The 16,507-nt window shown below is 45.1% G+C and overlaps 1 protein-coding gene across 1 annotated transcript in view; it reads left to right on the top strand.

Annotated features, from left to right (window-relative positions):
- Positions 1–3,569: 3,569 nt before the first annotated feature.
- The window catches only part of LOC124620153 (5-phosphohydroxy-L-lysine phospho-lyase-like), a 125,966-nt gene continuing 113,028 nt past the window's right edge, over positions 3,570–16,507 (top strand). Inside the window, exon 1 of the mRNA XM_047146826.1 lies at positions 3,570–3,722. Coding sequence (XP_047002782.1) covers positions 3,631–3,722 — 92 coding nt within the window. The 5' untranslated portion in view covers positions 3,570–3,630. The remainder of the gene's footprint in view (positions 3,723–16,507) is intronic.

Consider the following 16,507-nt stretch of genomic DNA (forward strand, 5'->3'; position numbering starts at 1 on the left):
CGTCTGTCTTGGTCTCGGGGCATTGTGAAATCATCATAAGAGCCGGCCGGAGTAGCCGAGCGGTTCTAGGCGCTACAGACTGGAACCGCGCGACCGCAACGGTTGCAGGTTCGAATCCTGCCTCGGGCATGGATGTGTTGGCTCTGAGCACTATGGGACTCAACTGCTGTGGTCATAAGTCCCCTAGAACTTAGAACTACTTAAACCTAACTAACCTAAGGACAGCACACAACACCCAGCCGTCACGAGGCAGAGAAAATCCCTGACCCCGCCGGGAATCGAACCCGGGAACCCGGGCGTGGGAAGCGAGAACGCTACCGCACGACCACGAGATGCGGGCATGGATGTGTGTGATGTCCTTAGGTTAGTTAGGTTTACGTAGTTCTAAGTTCTAGGGGACTGATGACCTCAGAATTTAAGTCCCATAGTGCTCAGAGCCATTTAAACCATTTTTAAATCATCATAAGATGACTAAAAAGACAGCGAAATAATGTCCTAAATTTCTATGGTGTTACAACCTTTCAATCACAATGTCCTCATTTGGAGACATGCATAAATTTATAAATACGTCACTTGCCTTTCGTTTGAAAGACACCTGTAGTTTTCACCTTCAAGAATGCACCTTTCTATACACAAGTAATTTTTTTTACCTAAACTCAGAAGATATTAACCGGCTAATAGGAGGTAGGAGGTACAAAGATTACTGGGAAGCGTCCGTGTTACTGTGCACGTTCAGTTTCGTTTTGTGGTACCACAGATTGACAGGAGTTGTCGACGCTCATCTCACATAAACTCTCTGCTTGTGACAATATGAGGACAACAATCACAAATGGGAACATTTAACGAATTTTAATATTCTAAGCATTTATTTAGTGCGTCCTTATATGAGAACGCCGTGACCGAAAGGGTTATATACTGGCCACGACATCTTGGTAGATGATTGTTGCAGTGTCTGTGTGTTTATGGGTTGCATTTTTTCATATGACTTGTCAAGCCAATGGCAGCACGGCATCTCTTGCCGCAGTTGTCACAAGTGTATCTGGCTGCTGAGGCAGGAGCAGTGGTAGCATTGCGAAGCTTTTTCTGCCTTAATCTGTCTAACATGCCTTCATCGTGCTTCGACATTCCAGATGATATATCATCACGCCACTCTGGTCTCATGCTAGCCCGTGCCTCCCAACTGTTTGTGTCGATTCCAAAGCTCTCCACATCTCGTTTACAGGAGTCCTTGAACCTCAATACAGGACGTCCTACAGGTCTTTTGGCTATAGAGATCTCTGCAAGCATCACCTCACGTGGTAATCTGTCAGGATCCATACGGTGGGCGTGTCCCCGCCAGCGGAGTCGTCTCTGCTTCAAGACAGCTGAAATACTGTTGCAGTTAGTTTTAGATAGCACAGCTTCGTTGGTCACTCGGTCCTTCCACGCTACTCCTAGGATGGATCTCAGGCACCGCATGTGGTAAGCAATAAGGCGGCGTTCTTGTTTGGCATAGGTAGTCCATGTTTCCGATGCATACAAAGGGATGCTGAAGACGCAAGTTTGATATACAAGAATTTTGGTGGTCAAAGAGAGTTTGTTGTTTCTCCAAACAGGTGTAGAGAGTTTGCCAAAAGTTGTCGCAGCTCTTCCAGTGCGAGCATCAATTTCCTTGCCAACAGACATGCTTGATTCTACAGGGTGTTACAAAAAGGTACGACCAAACTTTCAGGAAACTTTCCTCACACACAAAGAAAGAAAATATGTTATGTGGACATGTGTCCGGAAACGCTCACTTTCCATGTTAGAGCTCATTTTATTCTCTTCAAATCACATTAATCATGGAATGGAAACACACAGCAACAGAATGTACCAGCGTGACTTCATACACTTTGTTACAGGAAATGTTCAAAATGTCCGCCGTTAGCGAGGATACATGCATCCACCCTCCGTCGCATGGAATCCCTGATGCGATGATGCAGCCCTGGAGAATGGCGTATTTTATCACAGCCGTCCACAATACGAGAACGAAGAGTCTCCACATTTGGTACCGGGGTTGCGTAGACAAGAGCTTCCAAATGCCCCCATAAATGAAAGTCAAGAGGGTTGAGGTCAGGAGAGCGTGGAGGCCATGGAATTGGTCCGCCTCTACCAATCCATCGGTCACCGAATCCGTTGTTGAGAAGCGTACGAACACTTCGACTGAAATGTGCAGGAGCTCCATCGTGCATGAACCACATGTTGTGTCGTACTTGTAAAGGCACATGTTCTAGCAGCACAGGTAGAGTATCCCGTATGAAATCATGATAACGTGCTCCATTGAGCGTAGGTGGAAGAACATGGGGCCCAATCAATATATCACCAACAATGCCTGCCCAAACGTTCACAGAAAATCTGTGTTGATGACGTGATTGCACAATTGCGTGCGGATTCTCGTCAGCCCACACATGTTGATTGTGAAAATTTACAATTTGATCACGTTGGAATGAAGTCTCATCCGTAGAGTGAACATTTGCACTGAAATGAGGATTGACACATTGTTGGATGAACCATTCGCAGAAGTGTACCCGTGGAGGCCAATCAGTTGCTGATAGTGCCTGCACACGCTGTACATGGTACGGAGGAAACAACTGGTTCTCCCGTAGCACTCTCCGTACAGTGACGTGGTCAACGTGACCTTGTACAGCAGCAGCTTCTCTGACGCTGACATTAGGGTTATCGTCAACTGCACGAAGAATTGCCTCGTCCATTGCAGGTGTCCTCGTCGTTCTAGGTCTTCCCCAGTCGCGAGTCATAGGCTGGAATGTTCCGTGCTCCCTAAAACGCCGATCAATTGCTCCCTGTCGGGACACCTTCGTTCTGGAAGTCTGTCTCGATACAAACGTACCACACCACGGCTATTGCCCCGTGCTAATCCATACATCGAATGGGCATCTGCCAACTCCGCATTTGTAAACATTGCACTGACTGCAAAACCACGTTCGTGATGAACACTAACCTGTTGATGCTACGTACTGATGTGCTTGATGCTAGTAGTGTAGAGCAATGAGTCGTATGTCAACACAAGCACCGAAGTCAACATTACCTTCCTTCAATTGGGCCACCTGGCGGTGAATCGAGGAAGTACAGTACATACTGACGAAACTAAAATGAGCTCTAACATGTAAATTAAGCGTTTCCGGACACATGTCCACATAACATCTTTTCTTTATTTGTGTGTGAGGAATGTTTCCTGAAAGTTTGGCCGTACCTTTTTGTAACACCCTGTACACTAGATCCAAGATAGCAGAAGGGTTAAAGCACCATAATAGGTGCATTGGCAGTCGGTATGTCTTCGCTATAGGAACGAACGAGTCCCAGCTGACTTGCTCACGCTACTGGCTGCAGGACAAGGTGTGAGCCTGTGACGTAGGGCCTCAGGGCTCTGCTGGATTCAGAGGTGCACCTGGCCGGCGGCCACGGCTCTGACCTTCCCGCGGACACGGCCGTTGGCCCAGTCCAGCCGCGCCAGATGGTGGAGGGGGCCGCTGGCCGCGGTGGTGGGGGTAGGCGGAGGTGCGCGCGCAACCGCACTAGAGCAGCAGCGGCGAGCGCGAGCGGCGCAGAAGGCCGGCAGACTCCGAGCAGCGCGCATCAACACGTGGGGCGACAATGACCGACAGCAATCAGCGTGCGGGCCAGATGGACCCGCTCGAGCAGATACCCAAGGAGGAGACCATCCGGCTGCGCAAGCGGCACGTGGGGTGAGCACCAGCAGGCTGCCCGTACTATACCCTACATTATAATGTCTAATCTCGGCACACGAGCAATCTAACATTCACACAAAGATGTTTCACTTGCGGCAGATATAATCGGGCAAGATAATGTGCCAACGCTATTCTCTGTAGATAGTGCTGCGCATCTTGAAAGTGTCGTGGAACAACCCGAAGCTACTGTAATGAACAATTATTTAGGTGACTTGAAGATGGTGGCTTTTGGTCGTTCCTCGACATTGTTTTTTAAATTTATGTGTAATCACCACATGGATACCTAATAATGACAGGCTACTACTAAAACGCATCCCCCATACTACAAATATTACGGTTGTGTTAAAACGCGATTGAAGCAAAAATGTGTGTTGTGCATAAAGTTCGTAAGAAGTCGCAGTCTTCATCCGTTTCCATACACATACACAAATGTGAGCGTATTATGTAGCTTAACCTTTGTGCTAACGTGCTTGGAGTGCAACACAATAATAACATGAGTTCGTCCACCTTGATAAAAATGTTCTACACACAAATATCTTTCGCCGAAATTTTGACATCAGCGGCGTCTTCTTTAGGTTGCAGTTTTTGATAGTACTACATCACTTCCAGCCGCTATGAGCTTATCGCATCTTTCAGATGCATTTGTCAGTTTTCGCCAAAATAGCAACAGCTGCGTTTACTAGCTAGATCCCATTTTCACGGATTTCATCTTCAGTTAAGTGAGTTTGTTGTTTACTGTGTTACCATCTGGTGCGAAGTCACATTTTCAAGCTAAAAATTCAAATTTTATTACATGACATCTTTCGACTATAATTTGGTTGTATTTATTAGGCAAAAGTCTGTAAATCTAGCATGATCAGGTGTTTAATCTGGTTCGCACAACAAAATAAATGAATTTCTTATTCTGGCGTAGCCGCAAACATTCTAGAAACCTAAGACTAAACTACTTTGAGGCACTGTCAATACCGGCTTTTCCAAATAGCTTCGTAGCCTATTCGAATCATCAGGTACTTTGGTAGTAGGGGAGGCCCTCAGTTGGTTGGAATTTATTAATAAATGTATTGTTGTTTCGGTGATGAGGACACGAACTTCCAGGCGTGTAGATAAGGCCAGAATTGGCAAAATAAAAGTTTCAAGACCGAACATGATGTAGGATAAATCTGACAGTGCTTTTCGAGAACCTACCAAGAGGTTCTTGTGCGATGTAATAGATTTATTTGGCACTTAACACAGACAAACATGATCAGCAGATACGCATACATTATGAGAGCTGGAGAGAGGAAACTGGATAAAAGCACTGCAGGTAGTCTCTCGTGTATAGCAACATGGTCAGTGTCGATGTAACGCTGTGTAATGTAGCACTCTGTGTGCACAAGATAAAATGCACAATCGATCGGCTCTAGAGAATGTGCTTAATACCCGGCTACAGAATTAGCAGAGACAATTTCCTTGTACAGGTGAACGAATGGGAACTGCAGAGAAATTGACAATTTGCATCGAGCCAAGGACTCATGTAAGGGACATCCGACACACACCGTGTTTCCAAGCTATTCCGACAGTTAATAGGATCACGGCAACTGGTAACACATTACAGTGCGCGAGGTGCGCAGCGACGTGCACTCGTTCCCGTCTAGGAAGAACGTTGTGCGAATGAGAGACTTACCATCAGCACTCGATCACTTACACGTGAAGCGGAAGTCGTGCTCACTACTGAGTGGAAATCAACACGAGAACATCAGGTATCCACTAGCGCCCACAGAAAGTGTGACCTCAGTCTGCTGCTGACTTTGGTCCTCATGTCGTGGTGAGCCAATGGTTACTGCATCGCTGTGTGTTGGATGTGATTCGTCACTGACCAGCGCCCATACTCTTCTCCGGGCAAAGACTCTTCCACCAGAGACGGGACGCTTGCCCGTTGCAACAGCGATGTATGGGCTGTTGAAAAGAAAGAAAGGAGGACTGGGGCTTAACGTCATGTCGGTGACGAGGTCATTGGAGCATGAGTACAAGTTCAGGTTGGGGAAGGAAATGGGAAGTGCCCTTAAGAGACTGATGAGAATCACGTGAAACATAAATCTGGATAGCGACTGGAACCGCTGTCCTAATTAAGGATCTAGTGACTTACCACTGGGTTCGTCACCTCCATTGCAATGCCTGTCAGCGAATTCCCATATTATACAGTACTGGCCATTAAAATTGCTACACCAAGAAGAAATGCAGATGATAAACGGGTATGCATTGGACAAATATATTATACTGGAACTGACATGTGATTACATATTCAGGCAATTCGGGTGCATACATCCTGAGAAATCAGTACCCAAAACAACCACCTGTGGCCGTAATAACGGCCTTGATACGCCTGGGCATTGAGTCAAACAGAGCTTGGATGGCCTGTACAGGTACAGCTGCCCATGCAGCTTCAACACGATATCACAGTTCATCAAAAGTATGTGACTGGCGTATTGTGACGAGCCAGTTGCTCGGCCACCATTGACCAGACGTTTTCAATTGGTGAGAGATCTGGAGAATGTGCTGGCCAGGGCAGCAGTTGAACATTTTCTGTATCCAGAAAGGCCCGTACAGGACCTACAACATTCGGTCGTGCATTTTCCTGCTGAAATGTAGGGTTTCGCAGGGATCGAATGAAGGGTAGAGCCACGGGTCGTAACACATCTCAAATGTAACGTCCACTGTTCAAATTGCCGTCAATGCGAACAAGAGGTGACCGAGACGTGTAACCAATGGCACCCCATACCATCACGCCGGGTGATACGCCAGTATGGCGATGACGAATACACGCTTCCAACGTGCGTTCACCGCATTGTCGCCAAACACGGATGCAATCATCATGATGCTGTAAACAGAACTCGGATTCATCCGAAAAAATGACGTTTTGCCATTCGTGCAACCAGGTTCGTCCTTGAGTACACTATCGCAGGCGCTCCTGTCTGTGATGGAGCGTCAAGAGTAACCGCAGCCATGGTCTCCGAACTGATAGTCCATGCTACTGCAAACGTCGTCGAAATGTTCTTACAGATGGTTGTTGTCTTGCAAACGTCCCCATCTGTTGACTCAGGGATCGAGACGTGGCTGCACGATCCGTTACAGCCATGCGGATAAGATGCACGTCATCTCGGCTACTAGTGATACGAGGCCGTTGGGATCCAGCACGGCGTTCCGTATTACCCTCCTGAACCCACCGATTCCATATTCTGCTAACAGTCGTTGCATCTCGACCAACTCGAGCAGCAATGTCGCTATACGACAAACCGCAAACACGATGGGCTACAGTCCGACCTTTATCAAACTCGGAAACGCGATGGTATGCATTTCTTCTCCTTGCACGAGGCATCACAACAACCTTTCACCAGGAAACGCCGGTCAACTGCTGTTTGTGTATGAGAAATCGGTTGGAAACTTTCCTCATGCCAGCACGTTGTAAGTGCCGTCACCGGCGCAAACTTGTGTGAATGCTCTGGAAAGCTAATCATTTGCATATCACACCATATTCTTCCTGTCGGTTAAATTTCGCGTCTATAGCACGTCACCTTCGTGGTGTAACAATTTTAATGGCCAGTAGTGTAGTTATGACGAGCCACCAAAACACATTTGCAGTGGACTTGTGGGCGGGCATTGTCGCTGATTGGTTAACTGGTTCGTACCTGCTTCTTCGTCGTTCTCTGCGTAACTGCACCAGCCGATAGCGTGTTTCTGGGAGACATTATCCCCAAATTGATGGAAGATCTCACATTTGTTGCTGCAATAGTAATATTTAATATCCAAGCACGCTTAGATTTAATTTTTTTGTTAAAGGCGTTTTCAGTGGATTGATATACTGGCTTCACGAATCTGGAAGCTAAACATTAGTTATTAGTATTTCAGCAAGAAAAGGGCGTTTAGATTTGAAACGAGTATGTATACTCTAGCTGTGGAAACCGGCAACAGTAACAAGCTTGATATCCCATTCCGTCTTAAAGCTCACGTTTGGTGACTTCAACCTGGTGGACCTCCGTTCACGTCGCACATCCTGTTCGTGAACACTTGGGTCAAATCTTCTCTGAAAGCTGGACAGAGAGGAGGTCCTGTTTCGCAAGCAGCTCATTCACTTGCTTTCCTTTCTTATGAGAAGTCGTGCGTGACACCTGTTGAATCTTTAGAGCATCTCCTGGCACGAACTTTGGCTGTCTACGACACTGCTGTTACTCCAACAATCCCGGGTTCTCTCAACAGTCACGGCAGTACCTTGTGCGGCTATTCCAGGCATGCTCAGAAACTGCGGCACGAGACTGTGATAAACTGTTTGGGCGTAGCACCTTGTGCGAGCTGTGATGATAAAAAAATATTCTCACAAAAATACACCTAAATGGGTTTTCAGCATCATCAGCAGACTAAGTTAAAACTAACATGGTATCACTTTCGCTTTCAAGTGTTGATTCATTCGTTTGTGGACCAGGTTATCTGATCTCAGAGCGGTAAAATCTGCCTGTCTCATTTAGCTTGTACCATCATCAGGGGAAACTGTCAAGATAGTGCACTAGAATCTCTTCTCATCTTATTCGAAGAACAGTAGTGATGATTATCTCTACTTGCGATACTCGAGATGGATGACTGAATCGTTCAGCACGACATCAGCAAGGTTATTTATTTATTTAGCATATTGCAAACACTACAGAAAAAATGTGAAAATTGTAAAATAAGCGGACAAATACCCACTCCGAGGGTTCTGTACAAACTTTATTACGTATACAGATAGTTCGTCAACAGGTTTTGATGAGTGGGTTTGCGAGTATCAAAAATGTGACATAAATGGCAGTATCTTTTGATTTTACTGTCTTAGAAGCTTAATTTTTTTTGCACCGCCAAGGGACCTTGGACATTAGTATTTGACACAAATTTCAACTTCGTACCTCTACCCGTTCCTGACAAAAACGGTCTTAAGACATGGACAAACAGACGGTCAACAACGCTAAAGAAAGGACACAAAAATATGAAAATACTAACACACTAGTAGCCTACAAAACTGCAACAAGTGGAAGTTTGGAGGTGTCATTAATTTCGCAGTCGCGTCATAGCTCCAAGTGCATTGAGCTTAACTGTGCACAGCCTTAGGAGAAGCCTTCATCAACTCGTTCCAGTCTACTTTATATCTTATTGTGATTGAGGAATGGCGTGGTCCCCTGTTTGCTCCATAGCGCCACACTGTCAGGGCTGTGTGCGGGACACTTTGCATCTTGCGTGCCTGGCTCTGCGATGGTTCAGGCGCTTCTACATTTTTGTGGGCAGCTGCGTGGTTACATGCTGTCAGTCAGACGCGCAGGCCCTGTCCAGCAAACAGAGTACAATTAGGTCTCTAGTGTTCTTCCACAAGGCAAGCAGCAGGTTGGTGGGTACTGTTGTGATCGTACACACCTTGCATTGTAACAGTCCGGCAACGGACCGTGTCCGCCGTAGTTTTATCAAGACCTCGCAGTTTTCCGCCTTGTTACGTCTCTAAACACTCAACAACTTATCCGGCGATCGCACGTATTAGGGTCGACACGTGATACTCACTTTATCTCGCGATAAGATTTATGTTCCTCAGTTCAAACTTCGTTCAGTGACCGGGCATGTTTCGCAATTAACGAGTGGTTTATGAGGCAATTGATCGGCTTGTGACGCGTCCGGAGATATTAAACATACGTTACATGGTCTTGATAAGCGCCAATTGGCTCAAGGCGATTTGCGAAGGCCTCCGTGGGAACATTTCAAGGATTACTCTGACGCACTCTGCGCACAAAGTATCGTCGCTTATGGGTGCGCGACCCAAAGACTGCCACATGGGAATTCCCTCTCATCAGAAACACACTGAGCCACGTAACAAAGCAGGAATGGTAACCAGTTGGTCGGCGGTACGGTACTGAAGTTAACTGGCGACCAATTGAAACAACGAAGTAACCAAGTCGTATGTGGTCGCGATGAGACTACTGCACTAACAGCGAAGCCCCCAAGTTCTTAACCATTCACATTCTAAAGAGAACTGCGCTCAGACAAACAAACAGTAACGTTAACAGGGTTTTCAGGACGTAGGTTGCTCGTCGCATTGTGAAGACCCCTGTAGCTGGCCTTCCATTTTTAGCCGCTGGTGTGACAGAAGACGACTGAGAGGAAGTTTACTGCAACACGTGTAGCTCGTCGAAGCATTCGCATCTTTAGCAGCATCAACCCCGATCGTTGGTGAACCAGAAGTAAAAGCTGGACGCAAATTAAACTTTAGCAATTTACACTAGTGTTCTAAATCTGCGTCGTGACCAACTACATCTCTTAAGGACTGTCTAACTATTACATGTACTGACAAAGGGACCGCGCCTACTTGTCATCACCGATTAGGTCCAAATTTATGCTACATGCAGAGTTTGGTCATAAATAAACTTGACAGGAGAGACAGCTCCAGATGGACGTGCGTTTAGAAAAAATAGCATTTTGCCGCTGGTCGCACGAGGCATGAACCATTTATGTTCACGTAGTTCCCAAGCAGCGCAACGGAAAGAGCACAGAGGGTCGTGGGGTCGAGTCCCAAGCGGCATCTTATTTTAATTTTCAGTTTTTACTTTACTTCCACTGAAAATCAACCGGAATAATACTCGATATGTTGTATTTATAAAAATTTTCATAAAAGGCATCAAAAGGGAATGCAAAGCACAATTTTTGTACCGAGGATACAAAAAACAGTGAATGAGTACCCGACAGAATACAGGAACGTCATTATTACTTCAGCAAAATCTAGGAGATTTACAACACCTGCCTACAAACAATTTTTGATAGATGTAGCCCATGCGCAGGAGAACAAATTTATTCTGTTAACTGACGCGTAGCGAGAAGAAACTAATCCACAATTTAAAAAATTGTTCAAATGGCTCTGAGCACTATCGGACTTAACATCTGATGTCATCAGTCCCCTAGAACGTAGAACTACTTAAATCTAACTAACCTAAGGACATCACACACATCCATGCCCGAAGCAAGATTGGAACTTGCGACCGTAGCGATCGCGCGGTTCCAGACTGAAGCGCGTAAAACCGCTCGGCTACAGCGGCAGGAAATCCACAATTAACCGACGAGATTCTTCAAGAAAAATAAGAGTTGCCATTGTGCCGTATTAAAGCGACCGCCTCTCTAAATGCACTCGCTTCGTCTATTTTTATCGACAGGTAACGAATTTGATCGAAAAGCTTCAAAACTGATCTTACGTCACAGAAATCACACCTCGAGAAGACAGCATCAAGATACATTCCACTGTCCATCACTAGCTAACCTCGCCAATATTTGGCGTGGTTTACTTCCAAACTATGCGTTGAGAGAGAACCTTTTATAAATGTAAACTAAGTCTGTCTTTCTATAGTATCTTTAAAATAACCATGTAATCTTAAAAATGCACGGTTTATAACTTGTGCATGAATCCGAGAAAAGTACTGCTTTCCCTGAATTTACGATGAATTTCTATCCAGCAAGGGTAAAACATCAACTGTAAAATAACAAAAGTATCTTATTTTATATACCAAGTGCTCATGTAGGTCTCAAAATCCCTTCATGGTACTTTACTTGCATCCCAAATTTTCCTTTTCATGGCTGTTACGAAAATATTAATGAATACAATGTACTGAGCATTATTTTCGTTTATTTGCAGTGTGACGTAAAAGCTGAAAATGATAAAGAAGTTTCCACATAGGGGCTCGACCCACCGACCCTCGAATTACCGTTCTCTACAATTTCTTCGGCGTCAAATGCTACCTGGGAAATACCCTTAAATAAATAACTGATGCCTCGCCCACTCCGCGTCAAAAATACTAAAACGCTTGGCCATCTAGAGTTCTCATTTCGATCACTTTCATTTCCGGCCAAACCTCCCATATACACCTAATTTGGACGAAATCGGCGGTGACGGGTAGTCCCGGTCCCCTTGTGAGTTTCACTACAGGTTCCTCGCTGCCTTCCTATCCTTTGTTATGAGGAACAATGCATAAATAATCCACACCAATTTTTTTACTTACACGTTTATTTTTTTTCAATATCTCTTTACAGTCCTTCAGTATACTCTCTCTGCTTCTCTATGACTGGATCCCAACTCCTCGGGACCTCTATTATTCCATCCAGGACACCACTTCTGTTCATCTCATGAATGGCTCGGTAACAGTGGTAGAACGCTCTTCCAGAGAATGATAATGACGTCCACGAATAGGTTTCTTCAGCTTCGGGAACAAGTCGAAGTCTGTACGTTATTGCAGTGCCTGTGTTATTCCGAATTATGATGCAAAATTCCTCCATACTTGCATGAAATAACGTGTTTATCCACAGACATCGCGCAAGCGACTTTGAAGAAAAATTTCTCCACTGTACGGGAATATACATAATGGATGTACGAGCATAGGTTGATAGACACATGGCTGACGACTTTTGGAAGTTGAGTCGTGCACGGATAGCCAAATGGAAAGGCGACCGCTCGCGATAGGCGGGAAACCTGAGTTCGATTCCCGGTCCGACACAAATTTTCATTGTTGCCATCCCATTATACAGCTGGTGGTAGTCCATATTAGAAACTGCGAATACGTTTAATGTAAGTCGAAGTCTGGTGGACTCGTGTCCGGGCTGTAGGGAGGATAAGGCAACACTTCCCACCCGTATTAGCGCAGTTTTTGGGCTACAACATTGCTGATATGCGGGCTAGCATCGTCGTGGAGAATGAGCGGCCCTGGCTCGAGCAACTGAGGTCGGGTTTTGTGCATTTTTCTGCACAGGTTTTGCATGAAGTTACGATAGTACATTGCTGTGAGACTTGTTCCACATGGAACTATCTGTCATAATGATTCCTTGGAGATCATTACTAAAAGTCACCATTTACTTGAGTTTCCATTGAACGCGTCGAAATTGTTTTGGAAGTGGAAAATATGAAGCTCTCCACTCATTGGAAGGTAAATGAATGTGCCGTATTTACGCATAAACAGGTGGAAAGACGAATTACTGTTCAATAACGCAAACGCGGCAGCGTGGGGCATTGTGGTGTGCTTACTGTAAGACCGTCGGTATACACATCATCAGATTATTTGACTTGTCGCTCTAACGAAGTAGGCGAATGTCAGCAATATGTCTCTTGGTCTTATCGTGGCGTGTTTATCTTCTGCCGTTAGGTCAGTCGATAGAAATGCCACTTGCACACTTAGAGTTGCAGATTGACGGTGACCAACTTTAAACAGAACTTGATTAATTTTCACAAACATTTATTAAAATAATAACAAATATAGACATTAAGTAACTTGATTCTGGATGCTGTTTGCAATTGTCAATCTGAAGTTCCTTTGGTCTTGGTACGTTAATCTTATTCTCACATATCTCTGATACTTGACAAAGTGTCTATACATTTCTCTTCATGGCTATGTACAGGAATATGATAATCTTATTAGGCGCAGACTGAAACTTGACTACAGACTAATGTAGACTGGTACAGACAGGTGCAGACAAATGCAGACTGACTAATAGGAGGTCTGTACACTCGTTATAACACCTCGCGCGTTCAGGTATCACTGCGCGAGTGTGATCCGCGAGGAGAAAAGGTTCTACGTTAGCAGCAATCTCATTGGCTGCGTTACATATTAATACGCGGATCGGCGGAAGCAGAATTTGGTCCGTCTTTATGGCAGCGCCATCTCGTAGTGCGGAGACGGACGAGCGCTGCGCCTGCGCTGTTGTGCTTAGCGGGGCGCGCTCTAGTGGGAAAGTTGTGTACGCACTGACTACGCGGAACTATGTACACAACAGGCATATAAGGACATCCCTATTATTCCGAGCGGCGAATGAAACGAGAAATATAATCTGTTCGATTACTCTACTGGCGACACATCATTTGCAATAGCCAAAATTGTAAAACATGTGTAAGTAGGCATCAGCAGCGACCAAAACTGCATCTACCACATAAAATTAGTTTTAGGGAAAGCAGATGCCACGTTGAGACTCACTGGAACAAGTCTAAAAAAATTTAATTTATCCGTAAAAAAGATGGCTTACAGAACACCTGTTCGACCTATTCTTGAACACTTCTCGTCATACTGAGCCTTCATCTTCTTCTTTTAGTGTTCAACCCTGAGGTTGGTTTTCAGCAGAGCGCCATTTCTCTCTTCTGTGTGCCTTCCTCTTCGTTTCTGCATATGCGTTCACCTAACACTATTCATGATCTGTTGCATATATAATATCCTTGGTCGCCTCGGCCGATTCCTTTCCTCAATGACTCCTACTGCTGTTGCTCCAATAACGTAGTTGTTGTCTCTTAGAATGTGCCCTACAAGTTTGTCTCTCCTTGTCTGGATGTGCCTCCACAGAGATCTGGGTTCATGTACTCTTCATTTGTTACATTGTCGCTCCAGCTGATCTTCATCATCCTTCTATAGCACCACATCTCCAGGGCCTCTAGCCACCTTCTCTCTTCTCTTCCCATTTTCCAAGTTTCACATCCGCATAGGGCCACACTCCAAACGAAAGCCTTCATAATACGTTTCCTTATTTTCAGACTGATGTTCGTGCTGGTAAGTTCCTCAACAGATTGAATGCAGTTTTGGCCTCTTGTACTTTGCTCACCATTTTTTTCCGGTTTCTGTCATAATTTATGATATTGCTTCCCAGTAGGTAAGTTCCTCTACCACTTGCAGCTCCTCTCTTCCAATTCTCGTTCTCAGAGGTTCATGTTCTGCTTGTGTACTGCATACCATTACTTTCGTCTTTTTCTTGTTTATTCTCATTCCATGCCGATTATATAGAATCCTTTCCATTGTTCTGAGAACTTACTCTAGATCTCTTTTTGCCCCTTTGACTATAGCAGTATCATCTGCATAACGTAGAATGTCTATCTTCTGCCCATTTATTTTGATCCTCGCCTCAGTAGTTTCTCGAACTTGGTCTATAGCTTCCTGGATATAAGTGTCGGATTTAATAGGAGAGAGAGCACATCCTTGCGTTACCCCTTTTCTAATATTTGCTTCTTGTTCCTGATGACAGTTCCTAATCACTGCCACCTCATTCTTATAGAAACTAAGTATCACGCGGATGTCTTTGTACTTCGTTCCACTTTTACTCAGTACTCTGAAAATCTCTTGCTAGATAACGTTATCAAAAGGCTTTTCCAGGTCTGAAAAGACAGTATAAGTTGGTTTATTTTTCTGTAATTGCTTTTCGACAAGGAGTCTTAGTGCCAGAATCGCTTGTCTTGTTCCCAGTCCCCTTCTGAAACCAAACTGATCTTCACTCAGCATATCTTCCACCTTCTCTTCAGGACTACTTTTATGAGAATTTTTGATGCATGTGATATTCTGCTTAAAGATCAGTACTGTTCACATTTTGTAGCTGCTGCCTTCTTTGGTACAGGAACAATGACGCATTTCTGGAAGTCTGTCGGTATCTCTCCTGTGTTATAGATGGACCTAATAAGTTTAAGGCAGCATCAGTTTCATGCTGTCACTATGAGACCATGTAGGGTTAATGGAGAAGACAAACAAGATCCAGCGAAGAGCAGCGCATTCCGCAATGGGTTGTTTTGGTAATTGCGATAGCTTCATCATAATGCAGTAGCAGACACTAGAAGAGGTGCGTTGTGTATCACGGAGAGGTTTATTATTGATTTTTCGATAGCGTCCCAAGACGAGTCAGGCCACATGTTACTTCCTCCCACATACGTCTCGCGAAATGACCATGGCGGGAAAATCAGAGGAATCAAAGCTCGAAGGGGGGGTTGCCGGCAGGTGTTCTTCCCACGCAGTGCTCGCGAATGGAGACGAAAGGGAAGCTAACTTTACAGAGGTGGCAAACACCACCCCTGCCACGAAAAAGGAAGCTAACTTTATAGAGGTAGCAGACAACCCCGCTGTCACACACAGTAAGTGTGCATGCGTTTTTCCTTGTAACTTGGACGCTTTGTAGCGCCGTTCGACGACGATACCAGACATTGCTTCCTATCCTCCATTATTTATGTCCTTATGTCGCCCTCTACAGTCCCTCAAATTTTGTCGCTATGTTTTTGTTCCACGCAAACTACAACACAGGTTTCAAAGGCAAGTTTTGGGAGAGCTACGTGCCGCAAAAGGCGACATGAAACGTGTTACTTATCGGTAAAATGGAAACCGTCTGCTATAAAGTGACGGTAACTGTTATACAGGCGAAGTTTCACAGCTCACGTCAGCACACAACACGGCGAAACTATGCATTGAACAGGGATTTGCACCCTGAAATTGCTTACGGCTTTATAAACAGTGGTATATGGGACATGTTAGGAAACTGCAGGAAACAAGCAATTACAGCTGTCACCTGTGTAGTAAGCGCTAATGTTGTCCGTTAAACAGGAAAACGCGTTTTTCGGGTGGAATACGAGCAGATAGTTGCCTTGGAGTTAGGCAGCCCACATTGCTGTCACGCTGGCCGAGTGAGCTGACATCCTTCCCCTAAAGCAACCGACTTGGGAGGCTGGGAAACTAATACGGCCAGAAACCCATTTCACACCTTTTCCTGTTTACCATCGCCTCTAGTTTTATGGCCAGGATGCCCGCATGACGGCACTGCGATTGATTTTTGATTTCTGGAGCATACCAAGTGTATCTTCAAGAGGATGAACAAGGACCTCACATGCAATGGTGTTGAAAACTTAAGAACTAAAGTCACGGCCAAGTAACATAGCTCGATGAAAGTTGGACCGTACGTGGAAAGAACTGCTACTGTCTATTACAGAAGATAACTGATATAAATGCGCAATGAGACAAGACACTTTA

Source organism: Schistocerca americana, chromosome 1 (assembly GCF_021461395.2).
Source record: "Schistocerca americana isolate TAMUIC-IGC-003095 chromosome 1, iqSchAmer2.1, whole genome shotgun sequence".
Taxonomy (NCBI): domain Eukaryota; kingdom Metazoa; phylum Arthropoda; class Insecta; order Orthoptera; family Acrididae; genus Schistocerca; species Schistocerca americana.